Raw genomic sequence first — 21,421 nt, forward strand, 5'->3', positions numbered from 1 at the left:
ACCTTTGATGCGAGCGGGAACTGTGAAGAAAACGTTGGTTTTTGGATCTGGAATCGATCAATCTGCGCGAGACAGAAATTTAAGTGAGTGCAGTTGCTGAGATGAGAGATTTACTCCAAGACCATTGATGTGCAAGTGATTTGGGGTGGGTCACAAACCCATCAGAAAACCTCGGTTGATCTGTCTATCATCTGCCTAAGTTTGAACCCGGAGAGAGAGAGAGAGACAGAGAGAGAGAGAGAGACAGAGAGACCACGAGAGAGAGACCGAGAGAGAGAGACCGAGAGAGAGAGGCAGAGAGAGACAGAGACCGAGAGACCGAGAGAGAGACAAAGAGAGACGGTGAGAGAGAAAGATAGAAAGAGACAGAGAGAGAGACAGAAAGACACACAGAGAGACCGAGAGACAGAGACCGAGATGGAGAGAGAGAGAGACAAAGCGAGAGAGACGGAGAGAGAGAGAGATAGAAAGAGACAGATAGAGAGAAAAACAGATAGAGAGAAAAACAGAGAGACAGAAACAGAGACAGTGAGAGAGAGATACAGTGACAGAGAGACAGACAGTGAGAGAGAGGGACAGAGAGAGACACAGAGAGAGACAGTGAGAGAGAGGGACAGTGAGAGAGACAGAGAGAGATAGTGTGAGAGAGAGCGACAGAGAGAGAGAGACAGAGGGAGAGAAATATGAAGAGCGAGAGACAGAAAGAGAGACAGAGAGAAAGACAAAGAGAGGGAGACAAAGACTGAAAGAGAGGTAGAAAGAGACAGAGAGAAATGGAAAAAAACGAGCTGTAACTCTGTGGAAAGGTGCGGTTTGATTTGCCAGAGAACGAATCGATTTGTGTTACCTCGAGAGTAGATTCAGCAACAGGTTAGAGAGGATGAAGAGTGAGAGAGAGAGAGAGATAGCAAGTGCTGCAGGAAGCAGTGTGAATGGCAGGGCAATCTCTGTCTTTTATACACCATAGCCGGGGCCCATCCTAATTTGGAGCAGGATGTATTTTAAGGCCTTTGGGGCTGGGACAATGCTGTCATTGTTCTGGAATTAAAGGTCGCATTGCCCCTCCCGACTCCTGGACACTTCTGTCTTTCTCTCCCCCCCCACCTCGCTCACCACTCAGCTCTCTCCGAGGATTCTCAAGGTCACTCCACTGACTGTCCCAGGTTTGACATTCCAAAGGGCGTCCCCCCCCCTCCATCTCATTCCTCTTGCCAGCCCAGAATAATGTCCCTGGCACCTTCCCCCCTGTCCTCCACCCCCACAGCATGTCTTTCAAGGCCACAGCTATCGAAAGACAGTTCACAGACACCTGTTGGCAGGGGCTGAGTAGAGAGGACGAGGGAGGGAGCGAGGGAGCGAGCAGATGCTGAACAAAAACTTTGATAAACAACTCGAGTGTCAATTGACTGCTCTCACCTGCTTCTGTCTTCAGCTTCTGAGCATTGCATCTGTCCCTGTCCCTCTCTCCCTCTCCCTCTGTCCCTCTATCCCTCTCTCCATCTCCCTGTCTCTCTCTCTCTCCCTGTCCTTCTCTCTCTCCCTGTCCTTCTCTCTCTCCCTCTCCCTGTCTCTCCCTCTCCCTGTCTCTCTCTCTCTCTCCCTGTCCCTCTCTCCCTCTCCCTCTGACCCTCTCTCCATCTCCCTCTCTCCATCTCCCTCTCTCCCTGTCCCTCTCTCCATCTCCCTGTCTCTCTCTCTCTCCCTCTCTCCCTGTCCTTCTCTCCCTCTCCCTCTGACCCTCTCTCCCTGTCCCTCTCCCTCTCTCCCTGACCCTCTCTCCCTGTCCCTCTCTCCCTATGTCCCTCTCTGTCTCCATCCATCCCTCTCTTTCTCTCTCTGTCTTTCTCACTTTGTCTCCCCCCCTCTCTGTCTCTATCTCTCTCTCTGTCACTCTCTCTGTCTCTCTATCTCTCTCTCTGTCTCTCTCTCTTTGTCTCTGTCTCTCTCTTTCTCACTGTCTCTCTCTCCCTCTCTCTCTCTCGCTTTTTCTCTGTCTCTCTCTCTCCCTTTCTCTCTGTCTGTCTCTCCCTCTCTCGCTCTGTCTCTTTCTCTCTCTCTCCATCTCTCCCTGTTTCCTTCTCTCTCTCTCTATGTCTATCTCTCTGTCTGTCTGTCTCTCTCTCTCCATCTCTCTCTCTCTACATCTCTCTCTCTGTTTCCTTCTCCCTCTCTCTCTCTTTGTCATTGAGAGAGACAGAGAAACAGTAAGATCCCACAAACAGTAATGTGATGAACCAGATCATCTGTTTTGTTTTTTGGTGATGTTGGTTGAGTGATAAATATTGTCCCCAGGACACTGGGGAGAACTCCCCACTGCTCGTCTTCCAAATACTGTCCGTGGGATCTTTTACACCCACCTGAGAGGGCAGACAGGGCCTCGGTTTAATGTCTCATCCTCTCGAGTGTCGAAGATTAAGGGGGTGATTGAATCGAGGGGTTGACGATGATTAAAGGATTCGATCGGGTCGATAGAGAGAAATTATTTCCTCTGGTCAGGGGTGCAGGGAATCCAGAACAAGGGGCAGAAAGTGAAAATCGGAGCCAGGTCGTTCAGGGGGTGAAGTCAGGAAGCACCTCTTCACACAAAGGGCATCCGGAAATCCGGAACTCTCTCCCCCAAAAAGCCACTGAGGCTGGAGGGTCAGATGGAAATTTCAAGACTGAGATGGATAGAATTTTGTTCAGTAAGGGGATCGAGAGATAGGAAGCAAAGGCCGGAGAGACGGAGTGAGATTCCGATCCAGGATGAGCTGAATGAATGACAGAACAGGCTGGAGGAGGGGCTGAATGGCCTCCTCCTGTTCCTGTGTGACAGGCTGGAGGAGGGGCTGAATGGCCTCTTCCTGTTCCTGTGTGACAGGCTGGAGGAGGGGCTGAATTGCCTCCTCCTGTTCCTGTGTGACAGGCTCGAGGAGGGGGCTGAATGGCCTCCTCCTGTTCCTGTGTGACAGGCTCGAGGAGGGGGCTGAATGGCCTCCTCCTGTTCCTGTGTGACAGGCTCGAGGAGAGGGCTGAATGGCCTCCTCCTGTTCCTGTGTTCTGAGGTGGGAGAGAATCGCCTCCCTTTTCCCTGCTCTGTGCGTGGGCGTGTGCTTGGGTGTGCGTGCGAGGCGGGTTAAATCCCCAACAACGCCCGCCCGTCTTTCAGTGACAGGGGCCGATGTGAAATTGATAACTGTGCACTATTTCCTTCCATGTTACCGACCCCATCGCCCCTCAAAGTTGAATTAACTCCCATTTCTCCCGACTACCCAGCCCCTCCACCTCCCATCCCTGCCCACTGCACCTCCCCTCCTCACTCCCAACCTCTAGCGGACACAAGAGGCTGCAAAGAAATCCAGACAGGTTAAACGAGTGGACAACCAGATGGAGTATAATGTCGGGAAGTGTGAAGTTGTTCACTTTGGTCGTAAAATAGAAAAACAGAATATTTTTGTAAAGTTGTGAAACTGGTAAATGTTGATGTTCAGAGTGACTTGGGGGGAACTCGTACAAGGAACGCACAAAATTAACATGCAGATACAGCAGGCTATTGGGAAGGTTTTGTATGTTGGTCTTTATTGCAAGGGGATTGGAGTACAGGAATAAAGAAGTCTTAATAAAATTGTACAGGGTTTTGGTGAGACCACACCTGGAATACTGTGTGCAGTTTTAGTCTCCATATTTAAGAAAGGATATACTTGCACTGGAGGCAGTGCAGTGAAGATTTACTGAATTGGTCCCTGGGATGAGGGGGTTGTCCTCTGATGAGAGGCTGAGTAAATTGGGCCGATATTCTCTGGAGTTTAAAAGAATGAGAGGTGATCTAATTGAGACATACAAGATTGTGAAAGGGTTTGATAGGGTAGAAGCTGAGAGATTGTTCCCACTGGTCAGGGAATCTAGAACACGGGGACACAGTCTCAGGATAAAGGGGTCAATCATTCAGGACTGAGATGAGGAGAAATTACTTCACTCAAAGGGTTGTGAATCTTTGGAATTCTCTATCCCAGAGGGTTGTGGATTCTCCATCATTCAATACATTTAAGGCTGGGAAAGATAGATTTTTGATCTCTCAGCGAATCAAGGGATATGGGGAGCGGGCAGGAAAGTGGAATTGAAGCCCAAGATCAGCCATGATGGTATTGAATGGGAGAGCAGGCTCGATGGGCCGAATGGTCGGCACCTGCTCCTATTTCTTGTGTTAATGCCAGCGCACCATGACTGCCTATCTCCCCGCACCCCCCTTCCCAGTTCCCCACCAAGCCCAGCTGCTGCTCGACTTGGGACGAAAGCCAGAAAGGTCCTCCTTAAATAAACACAGGCCTACGCAAGTGTCAACTGTGAGAAACACGTCAAACACAGACAAGGTTGAGGCTTCAAAGGGCAGGAGGGAAATGGATATCTTATCCACGGACATTGTCTAAATACAGACAGTGCTCAGAATTCCAGGCATCCACAAGCATTGTATGGGCAAAAATATTTATAGATCTCGGACCTTAAACACACACTCAACACCCTGTATCTCATCATTCGCCCCTGACAGAACATCACTCCACAACTCTCATTAATACGGCACTTTTAACAGAGCAAAACATTCCCGAGGCATCACAAGAAGAATTAAATGAGGAAAATCTGACTCCGAGTCACATATGGAGATATTAGAGACAGGCGACCAAAAACTCGGTCAAAGAGGTCGGTTTAAGGAGCATCTTAAAGGAGGAGAGAGAGAGAGAGAGAGAAACAGAGAGAGAGAGAGAGAAACAGAGAGAGAGAGAGAGAAACAGAGAGAGAGAAACAGAGAGACAGAGAGAGAGAGGTTTAAGGAGGGAATTCCAGAGTTTAGGCCCCAGGCAGCTGAAGGCACGGCCGCCAATGGTGGAGCGATGGGAATCGGGGAATGGGCAAGAGGCCGGAATTGGAGGAGCGCAGAGATCACGGAGGGTGGTAGGGACTGGAGGAGGTTACAGAGATAGGGAGGGTTGGAGGGATTCGAAGAAGTTACAGAGATAGGGAGGGTTGTAGGGACTAGAGGAGGTTACACAGATCTCGGAGGGTTGGAGGGACTGGAGGAAGTTACAGAGATAGGGAGGATTGTAGGGGCTGGAGGAGGTTACAGTGATAGGGAGGGTTGTAGGGGCTGCAGGAGGTTACAGAGATAGAGAGGGCTGTAGGGGCGGGAGGAGGTTACAGAGATAGGGAGGGTTGTAGAGACTGGAGGAGGTTACAGAGATAGGGAGGGTTGTAGGGACTGGAGGAAGTTACAGAGATAGGGAGGGTTGTAGGGACTGGAGGAGGTTACAGAGATAGGGAGGGTTGGAGGGACTGGATGAAGTTACAGAGATAGGGAGGGTTGGAGGGACTGGAGGAAGTTACAGAGATAGGGAGGGTTGTAGGGACTGGAGGAAGTTACAGAGATAGGGAGGGTTGTAGGGGCTGGAGGAGGTTACAGAGATAGGGAGGGTTGCAGGGACTGGAGAAGGTTACAGAGATAGGGAGGGTTGTATGGGCTGGAGGAAGTTACAGAGATAAGGAGGGTTGCAGGGACTGGAGGAGGTTACAGAGATAGGGAGGGTTGTAGGGACTGGAGGAAGTTACAGAGATAGGGAGGGTTGTAGGGGCTGGAGGAAGTTACAGAGATAGGGAGGGTTGCAGGGGCTGGTGGAGGTTAGAGAGATAAGGAGTGGTGTAGGGGCTGGAGGAGGTTACAGAGATAGAGAGGGTTGTAGGGACTGGAGGAGGTTACAGAGATCGGGAGGGTTGTAGGGGCTGGAGGAGGTTACAGAGATAGAGAGGGCTGTAGGGGCGGGAGGAGGTTACAGAGATAGGGAGGGTTGTAGAGGCTGGAGGAAGTTACAGAGATAGGGAGGGTTGTAGGGACTGGAGGGGGTTAGAGAGATAGGGAGGGTTGTAGGGGCTGGAGGAGGTTACAGAGATAGGGAGGGTTGAAGAGACTGGAGGAAGTTACAGAGATAGGGAGGGTTGTAGGGGCTGGAGGAGGTTACAGAGATAGGGAGGGTTGTAGGGGCTGGAGGAGGTTACAGAGATAGGGAGGGTTGTAGGGACTGGAGGAGGTTACAGAGATAGGGAGGGTTGTAGGGACTGGAGGAGGTTACAGAGATAGGGAGGCTTGTAGGGACTGGAGGAGGTTACAGAGATAGGGAGGTGGTGAGGTGCTCTGGAGGGATTTGAAAACAAGGATGAGAATTTTAAAATCGAGGTGTTCCCGGACCGGGAGCCAGTGTCGGTCTGCGGGTACAGGGGGGTGACGGGTGAACGGGTCACGGTGTGAGTTAGAACACGGGGGCAGGAGAGGTTAAGATGAGCGGATGGTTCCGGAGGGTAGAATGTGGGAGACCGGCCAGGAGTGTGTTGGAATAGTTGAATTTGAAGAGGACAAAAGGGAGGGATTCGAAAGCGAGGAGATGATATGAACTCTACAAGGAGGCAAAAAGCTCGAGGACAGAGCGTCTGGTCAGAACCCATGTGGAGTAACTGGGTTCAGTTCCACGCTCCATCCCTCAGGAAGGAGAAATGGACCTTGGAGGCAGTGCAGCCGAGATCACTAGTTCCAAGTGTTTAAAGGGTTAAATTAGGAGCTTCACTTGCACAGACTGGGTTTTTATTCCCCCGAGTATCAAAGACTAAGATTAAGATAGTGAATCATTTCGGCACCTACTCCAGTGCTTATATATCCATTTTATAATGCAGAGATTGGGACAGTGTACAGTGCTCTGAGTGTGGTCTAACTGAGGGATATGGAGATGGGGACAGTGCACAGTGCTCCAAGTGTGGTCTAACTGAGGGATATGGAGATTGGGACAGTGTACAGTGCTCCAAGTGTGGTCTAACTGAGGGATATGGAGACTGGAACTGTGCACAGTGCTCTGAGTGTGGTCTAACTGAGGGATATGGAGACCGGAACTGTGCACAGTGCTCCAAGTGTGGTCTAACTGAGGGATATGGAGATTGGGACAGTGCACAGTACTCCAAGTGTGGTCTAACTGAGGGATATGGAGACCGGAACTGTGCACAGTGCTCCAAGTGTGGTCTAACTGAGGGATATGGAGACTGGAACTGTGCACAGTGCTCCAAGTGTGGTCTAACTGAGGACAACGGAGACTGGAACTGTGCACAGTGCTCCAAGTGTGGTCTAACCGAGGGATATGGAGACTGGAACTGTGCACAGTGCTCCAAGTGTGTTCTAACTGAGGACTATGGAGACTGGAACTGTGCACAGTGCTCCATGTGTGGTCTAACTGAGGACTACGGAGACTGGAACTGTGCACAGTGCTCCAAGTGTGGTCTAACCCAGGGATATGGAGACTGGAACTGTGCACAGTGCTCCAAGTGTGTTCTAACTGAGGACTATGGAGACTGGAACCGTGCACAGTGCTCCCAGTGTGGTCTAACCGAGGACTATGGAGACTGGAACTGTGCACAGTGCTCCAAGTGTGGTCTAACAGAGGGATATGGAGACCGGAACTGTGCACAGTGCTCCAAGTCTGGTCTAACCGAGGGATACGGAGACCGGAACTGTGCACAGTGCTCCAAGTCTGGTCTAACCGAGGGATATGGAGACCGGAACTGTGCACAGTGCTCCAAGTCTGGTCTAACCGAGGGATATGGAGACCGGAACTGTGCACAGTGCTCCAAGTTTTCTTTTCACTCATGGGATGTGGGCGTCACTGGCCAGGCCAGCATTTATTGCCCATCCCTAATTGCCCTTGAGAAGGTGGTGGTGAGCTGCCTTCTTGAACCGCTGCAGTCCATGTGGGGTAGGTACACCCACAGTGCTGTTAGGAAGGGAGTTCCAGGATTTTGACCCAGTGACAGTGAAGGAACGGTGATATAGTTCCAAGTCAGGATGGTGTGTGACTTGGAGGGGAACTTGCAGGTGATGGTGTTCCCATGTATTTGCTGCCCTTGTCCTTCTAGGTGGTAGAGGTCGTGGGTTTGGAAGGTGCTGTCTAAGGAGCCTTGGTGCATTGCTGCAGTGCATCTTGTAGATGGTACACACTGCTGCCACTGTGTGTCAGTGGTGGAGGGAGTGAATGTTTGTAGATGGGGTGCCAATCAAGCGGGCCGCTTTGTCCTGGATGGTGTCGAGCTTCTTGAGTGTTGTTGGAGCTGCACTCATCCAGGCAAGTGGAGAGTATTCCATCACACTCCTGACTTGTGCCTTGTGGATGGTGGACAGGCTTTGGGGAGTCAGGAGGTGAGTTACTCACCACAGGATTCCTAGCCTCTGACCTGCTCTTGTAGCCACGGTATTTATATGGCTACTCCAGTTCAGTTTCTGATAAATGGTAACCCCGAGGATGTTGATAGTGGGGGATTCAGTGATGGTAATGCCATTGAATGTCAAGGGAAGATGGTTAGATTCTCTCTTGTTGGAGCTGGTCATTACCTGTGGTCTAACTGAGGGATATGGAGACTGGAACTGTGCACAGTGCTCCAAGTGCGATCTAACCGAGGGATATGGAGACTGGAACTGTGCACAGTGCTCCAAGTGTGGACTAACCGAGGGATATGGAGACCGGAACTGTGCACTGTGCTCCAAGTGCGATCTAACCGAGGGATATGGAGACTGGAACTGTGCACTGTGCTCCAAGTGCGATCTAACCGAGGGATATGGAGACCGGAACTGTGCACAGTGCTCCAAGTGTGGACTAACCGAGGGATATGGAGACCGGAACTGTGCACAGTGCTCCAAGTGTGGTCTAACCGGGGGATATGGAGAGTGGAACTGTGCACAGTGCTCCAAGTGTGGTCTCACCGAGGGATATGGAGACCAGAACTGTACACAGTGCTCTGAGTGTGGTCTAACCGGGGGATATGGAGAGTGGAACTGTGCACAGTGCTCCGAGTGTGGTCTAACTGAGGACTATGGAGACTGGAACTGTGCACAGTGCTCCAAGTGTGGTCTAACCGGGGGATATGGAGAGTGGAACTGTGCACAGTGCTCCAAGTGTGGTCTAACTGAGGACTATGGAGACTGGAACTGTGCACAGTGCTCCAAGTGTGGTCTAACCGGGGGATATGGAGAGTGGAACTGTGCACAGTGCTCCAAGTGTGGTCTAACCGGGGGATATGGAGAGTGGAACTGTGCACAGTGCTCCAAGTGTGGTCTAACCGGGGGATATGGAGAGTGGAACTGTGCACAGTGCTCCAAGTGTGGTCTAACCGGGGGATATGGAGAGTGGAACTGTGCACAGTGCTCCAAGTGTGGTCTAACTGAGGACTATGGAGACTGGAACTGTGCACAGTGCTCCAAGTGTGGTCTAACCGGGGGATATGGAGACTGGAACTGTGCACAGTGCTCCGAGTGTGGTCTAACCGGGGGATATGGAGACTGGAACTGTGCACAGTGCTCCGAGTGTGGTCTAACTGAGGACTATGGAGACTGGAACTGTTCCCACACACCCCTCATGTTTAGCGGTGCCTTCTATCCATCTCCTCAATGTAAAACACCACTGACACTTTCAGTGAGAGTCCCCACATCTGTCCCATGTCGGAACGCTGAATAACGGAACCCAGAACAGATTCGGGGAGTAGGTTCTGTGGGTTCCGGGCGCTGCACCTCGAGTTTGGGGAAGGGCGGGAGAGGGCGAGCAGAGACGTGTGTCAGCAGTCACATTGTAATGTAAGAAGGGCAATTTGACAGTGACTATCAGAGTGTAAGCAGTTCGGAAAGTGTTTCACAGACAATGAAGCACTTTTCAAAGTATCATCACTGTTTTAATGTAAGAATGGCCTCCTCCTGTTCCTGTGGAGCACAAAGTCTCTCTCTGTCTCGCTCTGTCTGTCTCTCCCTATCTCTCTGTCTCTCTGTCTCTCTCTATCTCTCTGTCTCTCTCTCTCTCTGTCTCTCTCTCTCTCTGTCTTTCTCTCTCGCTCTCTGTCTCTGTCTTTCTCTCCGTCTCTCTCTCTCTCTCACTGTCTGTCTGTCTCTCTCTCTCGCTGTCTGTCTGTCTCTCTCTCTCTCTCACTGTCTGTCTGTCTCTCTCTCTCGCTGTCTGTCTGTCTCTCTCTCTCGCTGTCTGTCTGTCTCTCTCTCTCGGTCTCTCTCTCTCTCTCTCTCTATTTCTATCTCTATCTTTCTCCCCCTCTCCCTTTGTCTGTTTCGGTGGCTGCCTCACTCTCCCATTATCTCGTGGTCCAAAATAGAACAGAGGGAGATGAATGGCAGTGTTGGAATGGGAGCTGTTTGCAAAGTCCTGATTATATATTCCCAGTGGACAGCTGTGTGACGCACCAACTGCTGCAGTGAGTCAGTCGCTATTGGTGAGAACCCGGAATGATCCAACATAACCTCCAGCTGTCACAGTCAGTGTGTAGGACAAAGAGAGAGAGAGAGAGGGAGAGAGAGAGAGACTGAGACAGACAGAGACAGAGAGATAGACAGAGAGAGACACAGAGAGAGAGAGAGAGAGAGACGGAGAGAGAGAGAGAGAGACAGAGAGAGAGAGAGACGGAGAGAGAGGGAGAGAGAGAGAGACAGAGAGAGAGAGAGAGAGAGGGAGAGGGAAAGAGAGAGACTGAGACAGACAGACAGAGACAGAGAGATAGACAGAGAGAGAGAGAGAGAGAGAGAGAGAGACAGAGAGAGAGAGAGAGGGAGAGAGACAGAGACAGACAGAGACAGAAAGATAGACAGAGAGACACAGAGAGAGAGAGAGAGAGACAGAGAGAGAGAGAGAGAGAGAGAGACAGAGACAGAGAGAGAGAGACAGAGAGAGAGAGAGAGAGAGACAGAGACAGACAGACAGAGACAGAGAGATAGACAGAGAGAGACACAGAGAGAGAGAGAGAGAGACAGAGAGAGAGAGAGAGAGAGAGACGGAGAGAGAGAGAGACAGAGAGAGAGAGAGACGGAGAGAGAGGGAGAGAGACGGAGAGAGAGAGACAGAGAGAGAGAGAGACGAGAGAGAGAGAGAGAGAGAGAGAGACGGAGAGAGAGAGAGATAGACAGAGAGAGACGGAGAGAGAGACAGAGAGAGAGAGACAGAGAGAGAGAGAGAGAGAGAGAGACAGAGAGAGGGAGAGACAGAGAGAGAGAGAGAGAGAGAGAGACGTTCCAAATCACTTCAGAGTCAATGAACTGCTTCAGAAGTGCAGTCACTATTGTAATGTAGGAAACTCCTCAGCCAATACACACACAGCAAGATCCCACAAACAGCAAAGTGAGAATGACCCTGATAATCTGATTTTAGTGATGTTGATTGAGGTACAAATATCGTTCCTAGGACAACGGGGAGAACTCACCCTCTCTGCACCACTCTTCAACCAACAGTAACCATGGGACCTTATACATCAAACCCGAGAGGGCAGAAGAGGGCCTCGGTTTAATGGCTCATCCTTAAAGATGGCACCTCCGACAGTGCGGCACTCCCTCAGTACTGACCCTCCGACAGTGCGGCACTCCCTCAGTACTGAACTTCCGACAGTGCGGCGCTCCCTCAGTACTGACCCTCCGACAGTGCGGCACTCCCTCAGTACTGACCCTCCGACAGTGCAGCACTCCCTCAGTACTGACCCTCCGACAGTGCAGCACTCCCTCAGTACTGACCCTCTGACAGTGCGGCACTCCCTCAGTACTGACCCTCTGACAGTGTAGCACTCCCTCAGTACTGAAATTCCGACAGTGCGGCGCTCCCTCAGTACTGAACTTCCGACAGTGCGGCGCTCCCTCAGTACTGACCCTCTGACAGTGCAGCACTCCCTCAGTACTGACCCTCTGACAGTGCGGCGCTCCCTCAGTACTGACCCTCCGACAGTGCAGCACTCCCTCAGTACTGACCCTCTGACAGTGCGGCACTCCCTCAGTACTGAACTTCCGACAGTGCGGCGCTCCCTCAGTACTGACCCTCCGACAGTGCGGCGCTCCCTCAGTACTGACCCTCAGACAGTGCGGCGCTCCCTCAGTACTGAAATTCCGACAGTGCGGCGCTCCCTCAGTACTGACCCTCCGACAGTGCGGCGCTCCCTCAGTACAGACCCTCCGACAGTGCGGCGCTCCCTCAGTACTGACCCTCAGACAGTGCGGCGCTCCCTCAGTACTGAAATTCCGACAGTGCTGCGCTCCCTCAGTACTGACCCTCTGACAGTGCAGCACTCCCTCAGTACTGAACTTCCGACAGTGCGGCGCTCCCTCAGTACTGACCCTCCGACAGTGTAGCACTCCCTCAGTACTGAAATTCCGACAGTGCGGCGCTCCCTCAGTACTGACCCTCCGACAGTGCAGCACTCCCTCAGTACTGACCCTCTGACAGTGCAGCACTCCCTCAGTACTGACCCTCTGACAGTGCAGCACTCCCTCAGTACTGACCCTCTGACAGTGCGGCACTCCCTCAGTACTGACCCTCTGACAGTGCAGCACTCCCTCCGTACTGACCCTCCGACAGTGCAGCACTCCCTCAGTACTGACCCTCCGACAGTGCGGCACTCCCTCAGTACTGACACTCCGACAGTGCGGCACTCCCTCAGTACTGACCCTCCGACAATGCGGCACTCCCTCAGTACTGACCCTCCGACAGTGCGGCACTCCCTCAGTACTGACACTCCAACAGTGCGGCACTCCCTCAGTACTGACCCTCCAACAGTGCGGCGTTGCCTCAAAACTGACCCTGCGACAGTGCGGCATTCCCAGTACTGACCTTCCAACAGTGCGGCACTCCCTCAGTACTGACCCTCCAACAGTGCGGCGTTGCCTCAAAACTGACCCTCCGACAGTGCGGCATTCCCTCAGTACTGACCCTCCGACAGTGCGGCGCTCCCTCAGTACTGACCCTCCGACAGTGCGGCACTTCCTCAGTACTGACCTTCCGACAGTGCGGCACTCCCTCAGTACTGACCCTCCGACAGTGTGGCACTCCCTCAGTACTGACCCTCCGACAGTGCGGCACTCCCTCAGTACTGACCCTCCGACAGTGCGGCACTCCCTCAGTACTTATGGCTGCTATGTTTCTGCTGGGTCCCTGCTGGTTGTTGTGTTTTTGCAGGGTCACTGCTGGCTGCTCTGTTCCTGCTGGTTTCCCTGCTGGCTGCTGTTTTGCTGCTGGGTCCCTGCTGGCTGTTATGTTTCTGCTGGATCCCTGCTAGCTGTTATGTTTCTGCTGGTTCCCTGCTGGTTGCTGTGTTTCTGCTGGGTCCTTGCTGCATGCTGTGTTTCTGCCGGGTCCCTGCTGGCTGCTCGGTTTCTGCTGGTTCCCTCCTGGTTGCTGTGTTTCTGCTGGGTCCTTGCTGCATGCTGTATTTCTGCCGGGTCCCTGCTGGCTGCTGTATTTCTGCCAGGTCCCTGCTGGCTGTTGTGTTTTTGCTGGGTTCCTGATGGAATTTGTGTTGCTGCTGGGTTCCTGCTGGCTGCTGTGATTCTGCCGGGTCCCTGCTGGCTGCTATGTTTCTGCTGGGTCCCTGCTGGCTGTTGTATTTTTGCTGGCTTCCTGATGGAATTTGTGTTTCTGCTGGGTTCCTGCTGGATGCTGTGATTCTGCTGAGTCCCTGCTGGCTGCTGTATGTCTGCTCAGTTCCTGCTGGGTTTCTGCTGGCTGCTATGCTTCTGCTGGGTCCCTGCTGGCTGCTGTGTCACATCAGAGGAAATCTGCAAGGTGATTGCTTGGTTAGTACACTGCTATTAGGGTGCGCGTGTAAAAACCTGGGTTAGAGTCTTAGAGTTGTACAGCATAGAAACAGGCCCTTCGGCCCACTGCGTCCATGCCGACCATAATGCCTATCGATACGAATCCCACCTGCCTGCAGTAATTCCATATCCCTCTATGCCTTGCTCATTCAAGTACCTGTCCAGATGCCTCTTAAATGTCGCTACTGTTCCTGCCTCCACCACCTCCTCAGGCAGCTCATTCCAGATACCCACTATTCTTTGTGTGAATAATTTGCCCCTTTGATCCCCTTTAAACCTCCTCCCTCTCACCTTAAATCTATGCCCTCTAGTTTTAGTCACCCCTACCATGGGGAACAGACTCTGGCGATCTACCCGATCTATGCATCTCATAATTTTATATACCTCTATCATGTCCCCTCTCAGCCTCCTTCGCTCCAGGGAAAACAGACCCAGCCTATCCAATCTCTCTTTATAACTCAAGCCCTCCAAACCAGGCAACATCCTTGTGAATCTTTTCTGCACCCTCTCTAGCCGAATCACATCTTTCCTGTAGAGCGGTGACCAGAACTGCACACAGAACTCCAAATGCGGCCTAACCAACGTTATGTACAACTGTAACATGACATCCCAACTCTTGTACTCAATGCCTCGGCCGATGAAGGCAAGCATGCCATATGCCTTCTTCACCACCCTGTCTACCTGTGTTGCCTCTTTCAGGGAACTATGTACTTGCACCCCAAGGTCTCTCTGCTCAACAACACTCCCCAGGGCCCTGCCATTCACTGTCTATGTCCTGCCCTGGTTTAACTTCCCAAAATGCATCACTTCGCACTTGTCTGCATTAAATTCCATTTGCCACTCCCTTGCTCACTTTCCCAGTTGATCTATATCCTGTTGTAACCTTAGACAACCTTCTTCACTGTCCACTATACCACCAATTTGGTGTCATCTGCAAACTTACTAATCATGCTCCTTACATTCACATCCAAGACATTAATATATATGACAAACAACAGAGGGCCCAGCACCGATCCCTGTGGTACACCACTGGTCACCGGCCTCCAATCTGAAAAACAACCCTCCACTACCACCCTCTGCCTCCTGTCACCAAGCCAATTTTGTATCCAATTTGCCAGCTTACCCTGGATCCCATGTGTTCGAACCTTCCCGACCAGCCTACCATGCAGGACCTTGTCAAAGGCCTTGCTAAAGTCCATGTAGACAACGTCCATCGTCCTGCCCTCGTCACTCCTCTTGGTCACCTCCTCAAAAAACTCAATCAAATTTGTGAGACATTATTTCCCACGCACAAAGCCATGCTGACTATCCCTAATCAGACCATGCCTTTCCAAATGCATATAAATCCTGTCTCTCAGAATCCCTTCCAATAACTTTCCCACCACTGATGTAAGGCTCACAGGCCTGTAGTTCCCTGGCTTATCCCTGCTGCCCTTCTTAAATAAAGGCACATTAGCTATCCTCCAGTCTTCCAGTATCTCACCCGTGGCTCACGATGATACATTTCGTGTCTGAACAATGGGCAGACTAAAAGCAAGTAAAAATAAACCATTGATAAGAAGGAACAAGTGAGTAGCCACTGAGTATTTTTTTGAGTAAGGTTTATTTTAACTAGATTACTAGTAGGATTTATCAGTATAATAAGGTTTTACTAATAATTCTAAGCTATTGTAGTATTGGTAAGGTTTTTTTAACCAGTAGCAAAGGGTCAACTAATAAATAAACGAAAGGCAGGGGTGCTTCAACCTCCAGAGTGCACCTCCTGTGCCTTGTGGGAGCTCCAGGATGTTTCCCGTATCCTGGAGAACCATGTGTACAGGAAGCATTGTCAATTGCAGCAGCTTGAGCTCCTTGTTTTGGATATTGAGCAGCAGCTGGCGACACTGCGGAGCATTCATGTAGATGGGAGCTACGTGGATTGCATGTTTCTAGATGTGGTCACCCCACAGCTTAAGAGTATGCAGGGAGAGAGGGAATGGGTGACCACCAGACAGTCAAGAAGAATCAGGCAGGTAGTGCAGGAGACCCCTGAGTGCATCTCACTCTCCAACAGGTATTCAGTTCTGAATACTGAGGAAAGTGATGCTTCACCTGGGGAGTGCAGCTAGAGCCAAGTCCATGGCACCATGGGTGGCTCAGCTGCAGAGCGGGGTACAGGGAAGACTGGAAGAGCCATAGTGATAGGTGATTCAATAGTCAGGGGAACAGGCAGGTGCTACTGTGGCCGCAGACGTGAATCCAGGCTGGTGTGTTGTCTCCCTGGTGCCAGGGTCAAGGATGTCACTGAGTGGCTGCAGAGCATCCTGAAGGGGGAGGGTGAACAGCCAGCAGTTCGTGGTCCAGATCGGAACCAATGACATAGGTAGAGAGAGGGATGTGGTCCTGCAGTCAGAATTTAGGGAGCTTGGTAAGAAATTAGCAAGCAGGACCTCAAAAGTAGTGATCTCCAGATTACTCCCAGTGCCACGCACAAGTGAGTATAGAAATAGAAGGATAAGACAGATGAATGTGTGGCTGGAAAGATGGTGCAGGAGGGAGGGCTTCAGATTCCTGGGACATTGGGACCAGCTCTGGGGGAGATGGGACCTGTACTGGTTGGGCGGGTTGCACCTCAACAGAGCCTGGACTGAGTTCCTTGCGGGATGTTTTGCTCGTGCTGTTTGTCAGGGGGATGGGGACCTGAGGGTAGATTCAGCTGGGACAAAATCAGAAATGAAAATGGAAGGTGGAAAATTAATGGATTAATCTGGAAGACAGAGGAAACAAAGGTTAGAAAATAAAAGAGAGAGTTTGGCAGTGCTCAAGGGTATCTATTTCAATGCAAGGGGTATAGTAAATAAAGCAGATGAGCTGAGGGCACAGATAGACACGTGGCAGTATGATATCATAGTTATTACAGAAACATGGCTGAAGGAGGGACAGGAATGGCAGCTCAACGTTCCTGGTTACAGGGTTTTCAGACGTGATAGGAAGGGGGATAAGAAAGGAGGGGGAGTGGAAACTATTACAGCTGTGAGGAGGGATGATCTGTTGGAAGGTTCATCAAATGAGGCCATATGGATTGAGCGAAGGAACAAAAAAGAGTCAATCACACTGCTGGGAGTGTACTATAGACCCCCAAACAGTCAGAGGGAGATAGAAGAGCAGATATGTAGGTAAATCTCTGAGATGTGCAAGAACAATCGGGCAGTAAATAGTCGGAGATTTTAATTACCCCAATATTAACTGGGATAGTTTTAGTGTGAAAGGAATTGTGGGAGCAGAATTCTTGAGGTGCATTCAGGAGAACTTTTTTTGCCCAGTATGTAGCAAGTCCATCAAGAGAGGGTGCAGTTTTAGAGTTAGTTTTAGGAAATGAAGATGGGCAGGTGGAAGGAGTGGCAGTGGGAGAGCATTTTGGTGGTAGTGATCATAATTCAGTCAGTTTTAAAACAATTATGGAAAAGGACAGAGATAGAACAGGAGTTAGAGTTCTCAATTGGGGCAAGGCCAATTTTACTTTTTTTTTAGTTTTTTGAGGAAGTGACGAAGATGATTGATGAAGGAAGGGCAGTGGATGTTATCTATATGGACTTTAGTAAAGCCTTTGACAAGGTCCCTCATGGCAGACTGATACAAAAGGTGAAGTCACACAGGATCAGAGGTGAGCTGGCAAGATGGATACAGAACTGGCTCGGTCATAGAAGACAGAGGGTAGCAGTGGAAGGGTGTTTTTCTGAATGGAGGGATGTGACTAGTGGTGTTCCGCAGGGATCAGTGCTGGGACCTTTGCTGTTTGTAGTATATATAAATGATTTGGAGGAAAATGTAGCTGGTCTGATTAGTAAGTTTGTGGACTACACAAAGGTTGGTGGAGTTGCGGATAATGATGAGGATTGTCAGAGGATACAGCAGGATATAGATCGGTTGGAGACTTGGGCGGAGAAATGGCAGATGGAGTTTAATCCGGACAAATGTGTGGTAATGCATTTTGGAAGGTCTAATGCAGGTGGGAGGTATACAGTAAATGGCAGAACCCTGAGGAGTATTGACAGGCAGAGAGATCTGGGCGTACAGGTCCACAGGTCACTGAAAGTGGCAACGCAGGTGGATAAGGTAGTCAAGAAGGCATACGGCATGCTTGCCTTCATCGGTCGGGGCATAGAGTATAAAAATTGGCAAGTCATGCTGCAGCTGTACAGAACCTTAGTTAGGCCAATTGCAAACAATTCTGGTCGCCACACTACCAGGAGGACGTGGAGGCTTTGGAGAGGGTACAGAAGAGGTTTACCAGGATGTTGCCTGGTCTGGAGGGTATTAGCTATGAGAGGTTGGATAAACTCGGATTGTTTTCACTGGAATGATAGAGGTGGAGGGGTGACATGATAGAGGTTTACAAAGTTATGAGCGGCATGGACAGAGTGGATAGTCAGAAGCTTTTTCCCAGGGTGGAAGAGTCAGTTACTAGGGGACATGGGTTTAAGGTGAGAGGGGCAAAGTTTAGAGGGGATGTGAGAGGCAAGTTCTTTACACAGAGGGTGGTGAGTGCCTGGAACTTGCTGCCGGGGGAGGTGGTGGAAGCAGGTACGATAGCGACGTTTAAGAGGCATCTTGACAGGTACATGAATAGGATGGGAATAGAGGGATACGGACCCCGGAAGTGCAGAAGGTTTTAGTTTAGGCAGGCATCAAGATCGGCGCAGGCTTGGAGGGCCGAATGGCCTGTTCCTGTGCTGTACTGTTCTTTGTTGTCTTTGTTCTTTGAGGAGTGATTTAGTGAAAGTCGACTGGAAACAGCTACTTGGAGGTAAATCAGTGTCAGAACAGTGGGAGACATTCAAAGGGGAGATTTAAGGGGTTCAGAGTAAACCTGTTCCCACAAAGAAAAAGGGTGAGACGGCCAAATCTAGAGCCCCATGGATGTCGAGGAGCCTACAGGATAAGATAAGGCAGAAAAGGAAAGCTTATGTCCGACACTGAGAACTCAATACTACAGAAAGCCGAGAGGAGTATAGAAAGTGGAGGGGTGAAATCAAAAAGGATATTAGGAAAACAAAGAGAGGGTGTGAAAGAATATTGTCAAGCAAAATCAAGGTGAACCCAAAGATGTTTTAACACTTTAAGAGTAAGAGGATAACTAAGAAGAGAGGAGGGGCCATAAAAGACCAAAAAGGTAACCTATGTATAGGGATGTTGGTATTGTTCTCAATGAATACTTTGCAAAAGAGGGGGACAATGCAGATATTGTAGTTAAGGAGGAAAAGTGTGAAGTATTGGATGTGATAAACATAGGGAGAGAGGACGTATTAATGGGATTAGCATCCCTGAAAGTTGATAAATCACAAGGGCCAGATGAAATGCACCCCAGGTTGTTAAAAGAAGCAAGAGAGGAAATAGCAGAGGGTCTGACCATCATTTTCCAGTCCTCACTGGATACAGGTGTGGTGCCGGAGGATTGGAGAACTGCTAATGTTGTACCTCTGTTTAAAAAGGGAGTGAAGGATAGACTGAATAATTACAGGCCAGTCAGTCTCAACCTCAGCAGTTATTGGAATCTATTCTGAGAGACAGGATAAACAGTCACTTAGAAAGGCACAGGTTAATCAAGGATAGTCAGCATGGATTTGTTAAGGGAAGATCTTGTTTGACCAACTTGATCGAGCCTTTTTGAAGAAGTAACAAACAGGACAGATGAGGGTAGTGCAGTTGATGTGGTCTACATGGATTTTAGCAAGTCTTTTGACAAGGTCCCATATGGCAGACTGGTTAACAAAATAAAATCCCAAGGGATCCAGGGAAATGCAGCAAGGTGGATACAAAAAAGTCTCAGTGGCAGAAAACAAAGGGTAATTGTTGACGGGTGTTTTAGCGACTGGAGGTCTGTTTCCAGTGGTGTTCCCCAGGGCTCAGTACTGGGTCCCCTGCATTTTGTGGTGTATATTAACGATTTGGACGTAAATGTCGGGGGCATGATCAAGAAGTTTGCAGACCACACAAAGATTGGCCGTGTGGCAGATAGCGAGGAGGATAGCTGTAGGCTGCAGGAAGATATTGATGGTCTGGTCAGATGGACAGAAAAGTGGCAAATGGAATTCAACTTGGAGAGTGTGAGGTGATGCATTTGGGGAGGTCAAACAAGGTAAAGGAATACATAATTAATGGGAAAAAACTGAAGTGTAGAGGAAGTGAGGGACCTTGGAGTGAATGTCCACAGATCCCTGAAGGTAGCAGGATAGGTCGATAAGGTGGTTAAGAAGGCATATGGAATCCTTTCCTTTATTAGCCGAGGTATAGAATATAAGAGCAGGGAGGTTATGCTGGAACTGTATAAATCATCGGTTAGGCCACAACTTGAGTACTGTGTGCAGTTCTGGTCACCTCATTACAGAAAGGATGTAATTGTACTAGAGAGGGTACAGAGGAGATTTACGAGGATGTTGCCAGGACTGGAAAAATGCAGCTATGAGGAAAGATTGGATAGGCTGGGGTTGTTCTCCTTGGAACAGAGAAGGCTGAGGGGAGATCTGATTGAAATGTACAACATTGTGAGGGGCCTGGATAGAGTGGAGGTGAAGGGTCTGTTCACCTTAGCAGAGAGGTCAGTGATGAGGGGGCATAGATTTAAAGTGATTGGTAGAAAAATTAGAGGGGAGATGAGGAAAAGCCTTTCCACCCAGAGGGTGGTGGGGGTCTGGAACTCACTGCCTGAAAGGGTAGTTAAGGCAGAGACCCTCAACTCATTCAAAAGGAGTCTGGATATGCTGTAATCTGCAGGGCTATGGATCAAATGCTGGAAGGTGGGATTAAAATGGGTGGATCTCCTGTACAGTAAACATTCTATGATCCTTTCTATGATTCTATACTGTATGCTGTGCTCCAGCTGGGCGCTGGGCCCCTGTTGGGTGCTGGGTTTCTGCTGAGTACTGGGTCCATGTTTCTGCTGGGTGCTGCATTTCTGCTGGTTGCTGGGTTTCTGCTGGGTGCTGGGTTTCTGCTGGGTCCCTGTTGGGTGCTGGGTTGCTGCTGGGTCCCTGTTGGATGCTGGGTTTCTGTTGGGTACTGGGTCCCTGTTGGGTGCTCGGTTTCTGCTGGATGCTGGGTCCCTGTTGGGTGCTCGGTTTCTGCTGGGTGCTGGATATCTGCTGGCTGCTGGGTTTCTGCTGGCTGCTGGTCCCTGTCGGGTGCTGGTTCCTTGTCGGGTGCTGGGTTTCGGTTGGGTGCTGGATGCCGATTGGGTGCTGGGTTTCTGCTGTGTGCAGGGTCCCTGTTGGGTGCTGGGTTTCTGCTGGATGCTGGGTCCCTGTTGGATGCTGGGTTTCTGCTAGCTCCCTGTTGGGTGCTGGGTTTCTGCTGGATGCTGGGTCCCTGTTGGATGCTGGGTTTCTGCTGGCTCCCTGTTGGGTGCTGGGTTTCTGCTGGCTCCCTGTTGGGTGCTGGGTTTCTGCTGGTTCCCTGTTGGGTGCTGGGTTTCTGCTGGGTCCCTGTTGGGTTCTGGGTTTCTGCTGGGTCCCTGTTGGGTGCTGGGTTTCTGCTGGGTCCCTGTTGGGTGCTGGGTTTCTGCTGGGTCCCTGTTGGGTGCTGGGTTTCTGCTGGGTGCAGCGAGCTCTCACAAATCGTCCTCCCAGCACTTCCCGACTGGCCCACAATGCAGCGACCCAGCCTTCCTCTGATCCTCCCAGCGAGTCCTCCGAGTCTTTCCCGACTGGCCCACAATGCAGCGGCCTCTCACCGCCCCCCTCCCCCTTTCCTCTGATCCTCCCAGCGAGTCCTCCGAGTCTTTCCCGACTGGCCCACAATGCAGCGGCCTCTCACCGCCCCCCT

At 50.7% G+C, this 21,421-nt stretch overlaps 1 protein-coding gene across 1 annotated transcript in view; it reads right to left on the minus strand.

The window, feature by feature from the left end:
- LOC137360422 (myosin light chain kinase, smooth muscle-like) overlaps positions 1-21,421 on the minus strand; it is a 21,703-nt gene continuing 282 nt past the window's right edge. Inside the window, exons 2-3 of the mRNA XM_068025876.1 lie at positions 12,639-21,385; positions 1-62 (exon numbers count right to left, since the gene is read on the minus strand). Coding sequence (XP_067881977.1) covers positions 20,458-21,385 — 928 coding nt within the window. The 3' untranslated portion in view covers positions 1-62; positions 12,639-20,457. The remainder of the gene's footprint in view (positions 63-12,638; positions 21,386-21,421) is intronic.

This window comes from Heterodontus francisci, unplaced genomic scaffold (assembly GCF_036365525.1).
Source record: "Heterodontus francisci isolate sHetFra1 unplaced genomic scaffold, sHetFra1.hap1 HAP1_SCAFFOLD_1359, whole genome shotgun sequence".
NCBI classification, from domain to species: domain Eukaryota; kingdom Metazoa; phylum Chordata; class Chondrichthyes; order Heterodontiformes; family Heterodontidae; genus Heterodontus; species Heterodontus francisci.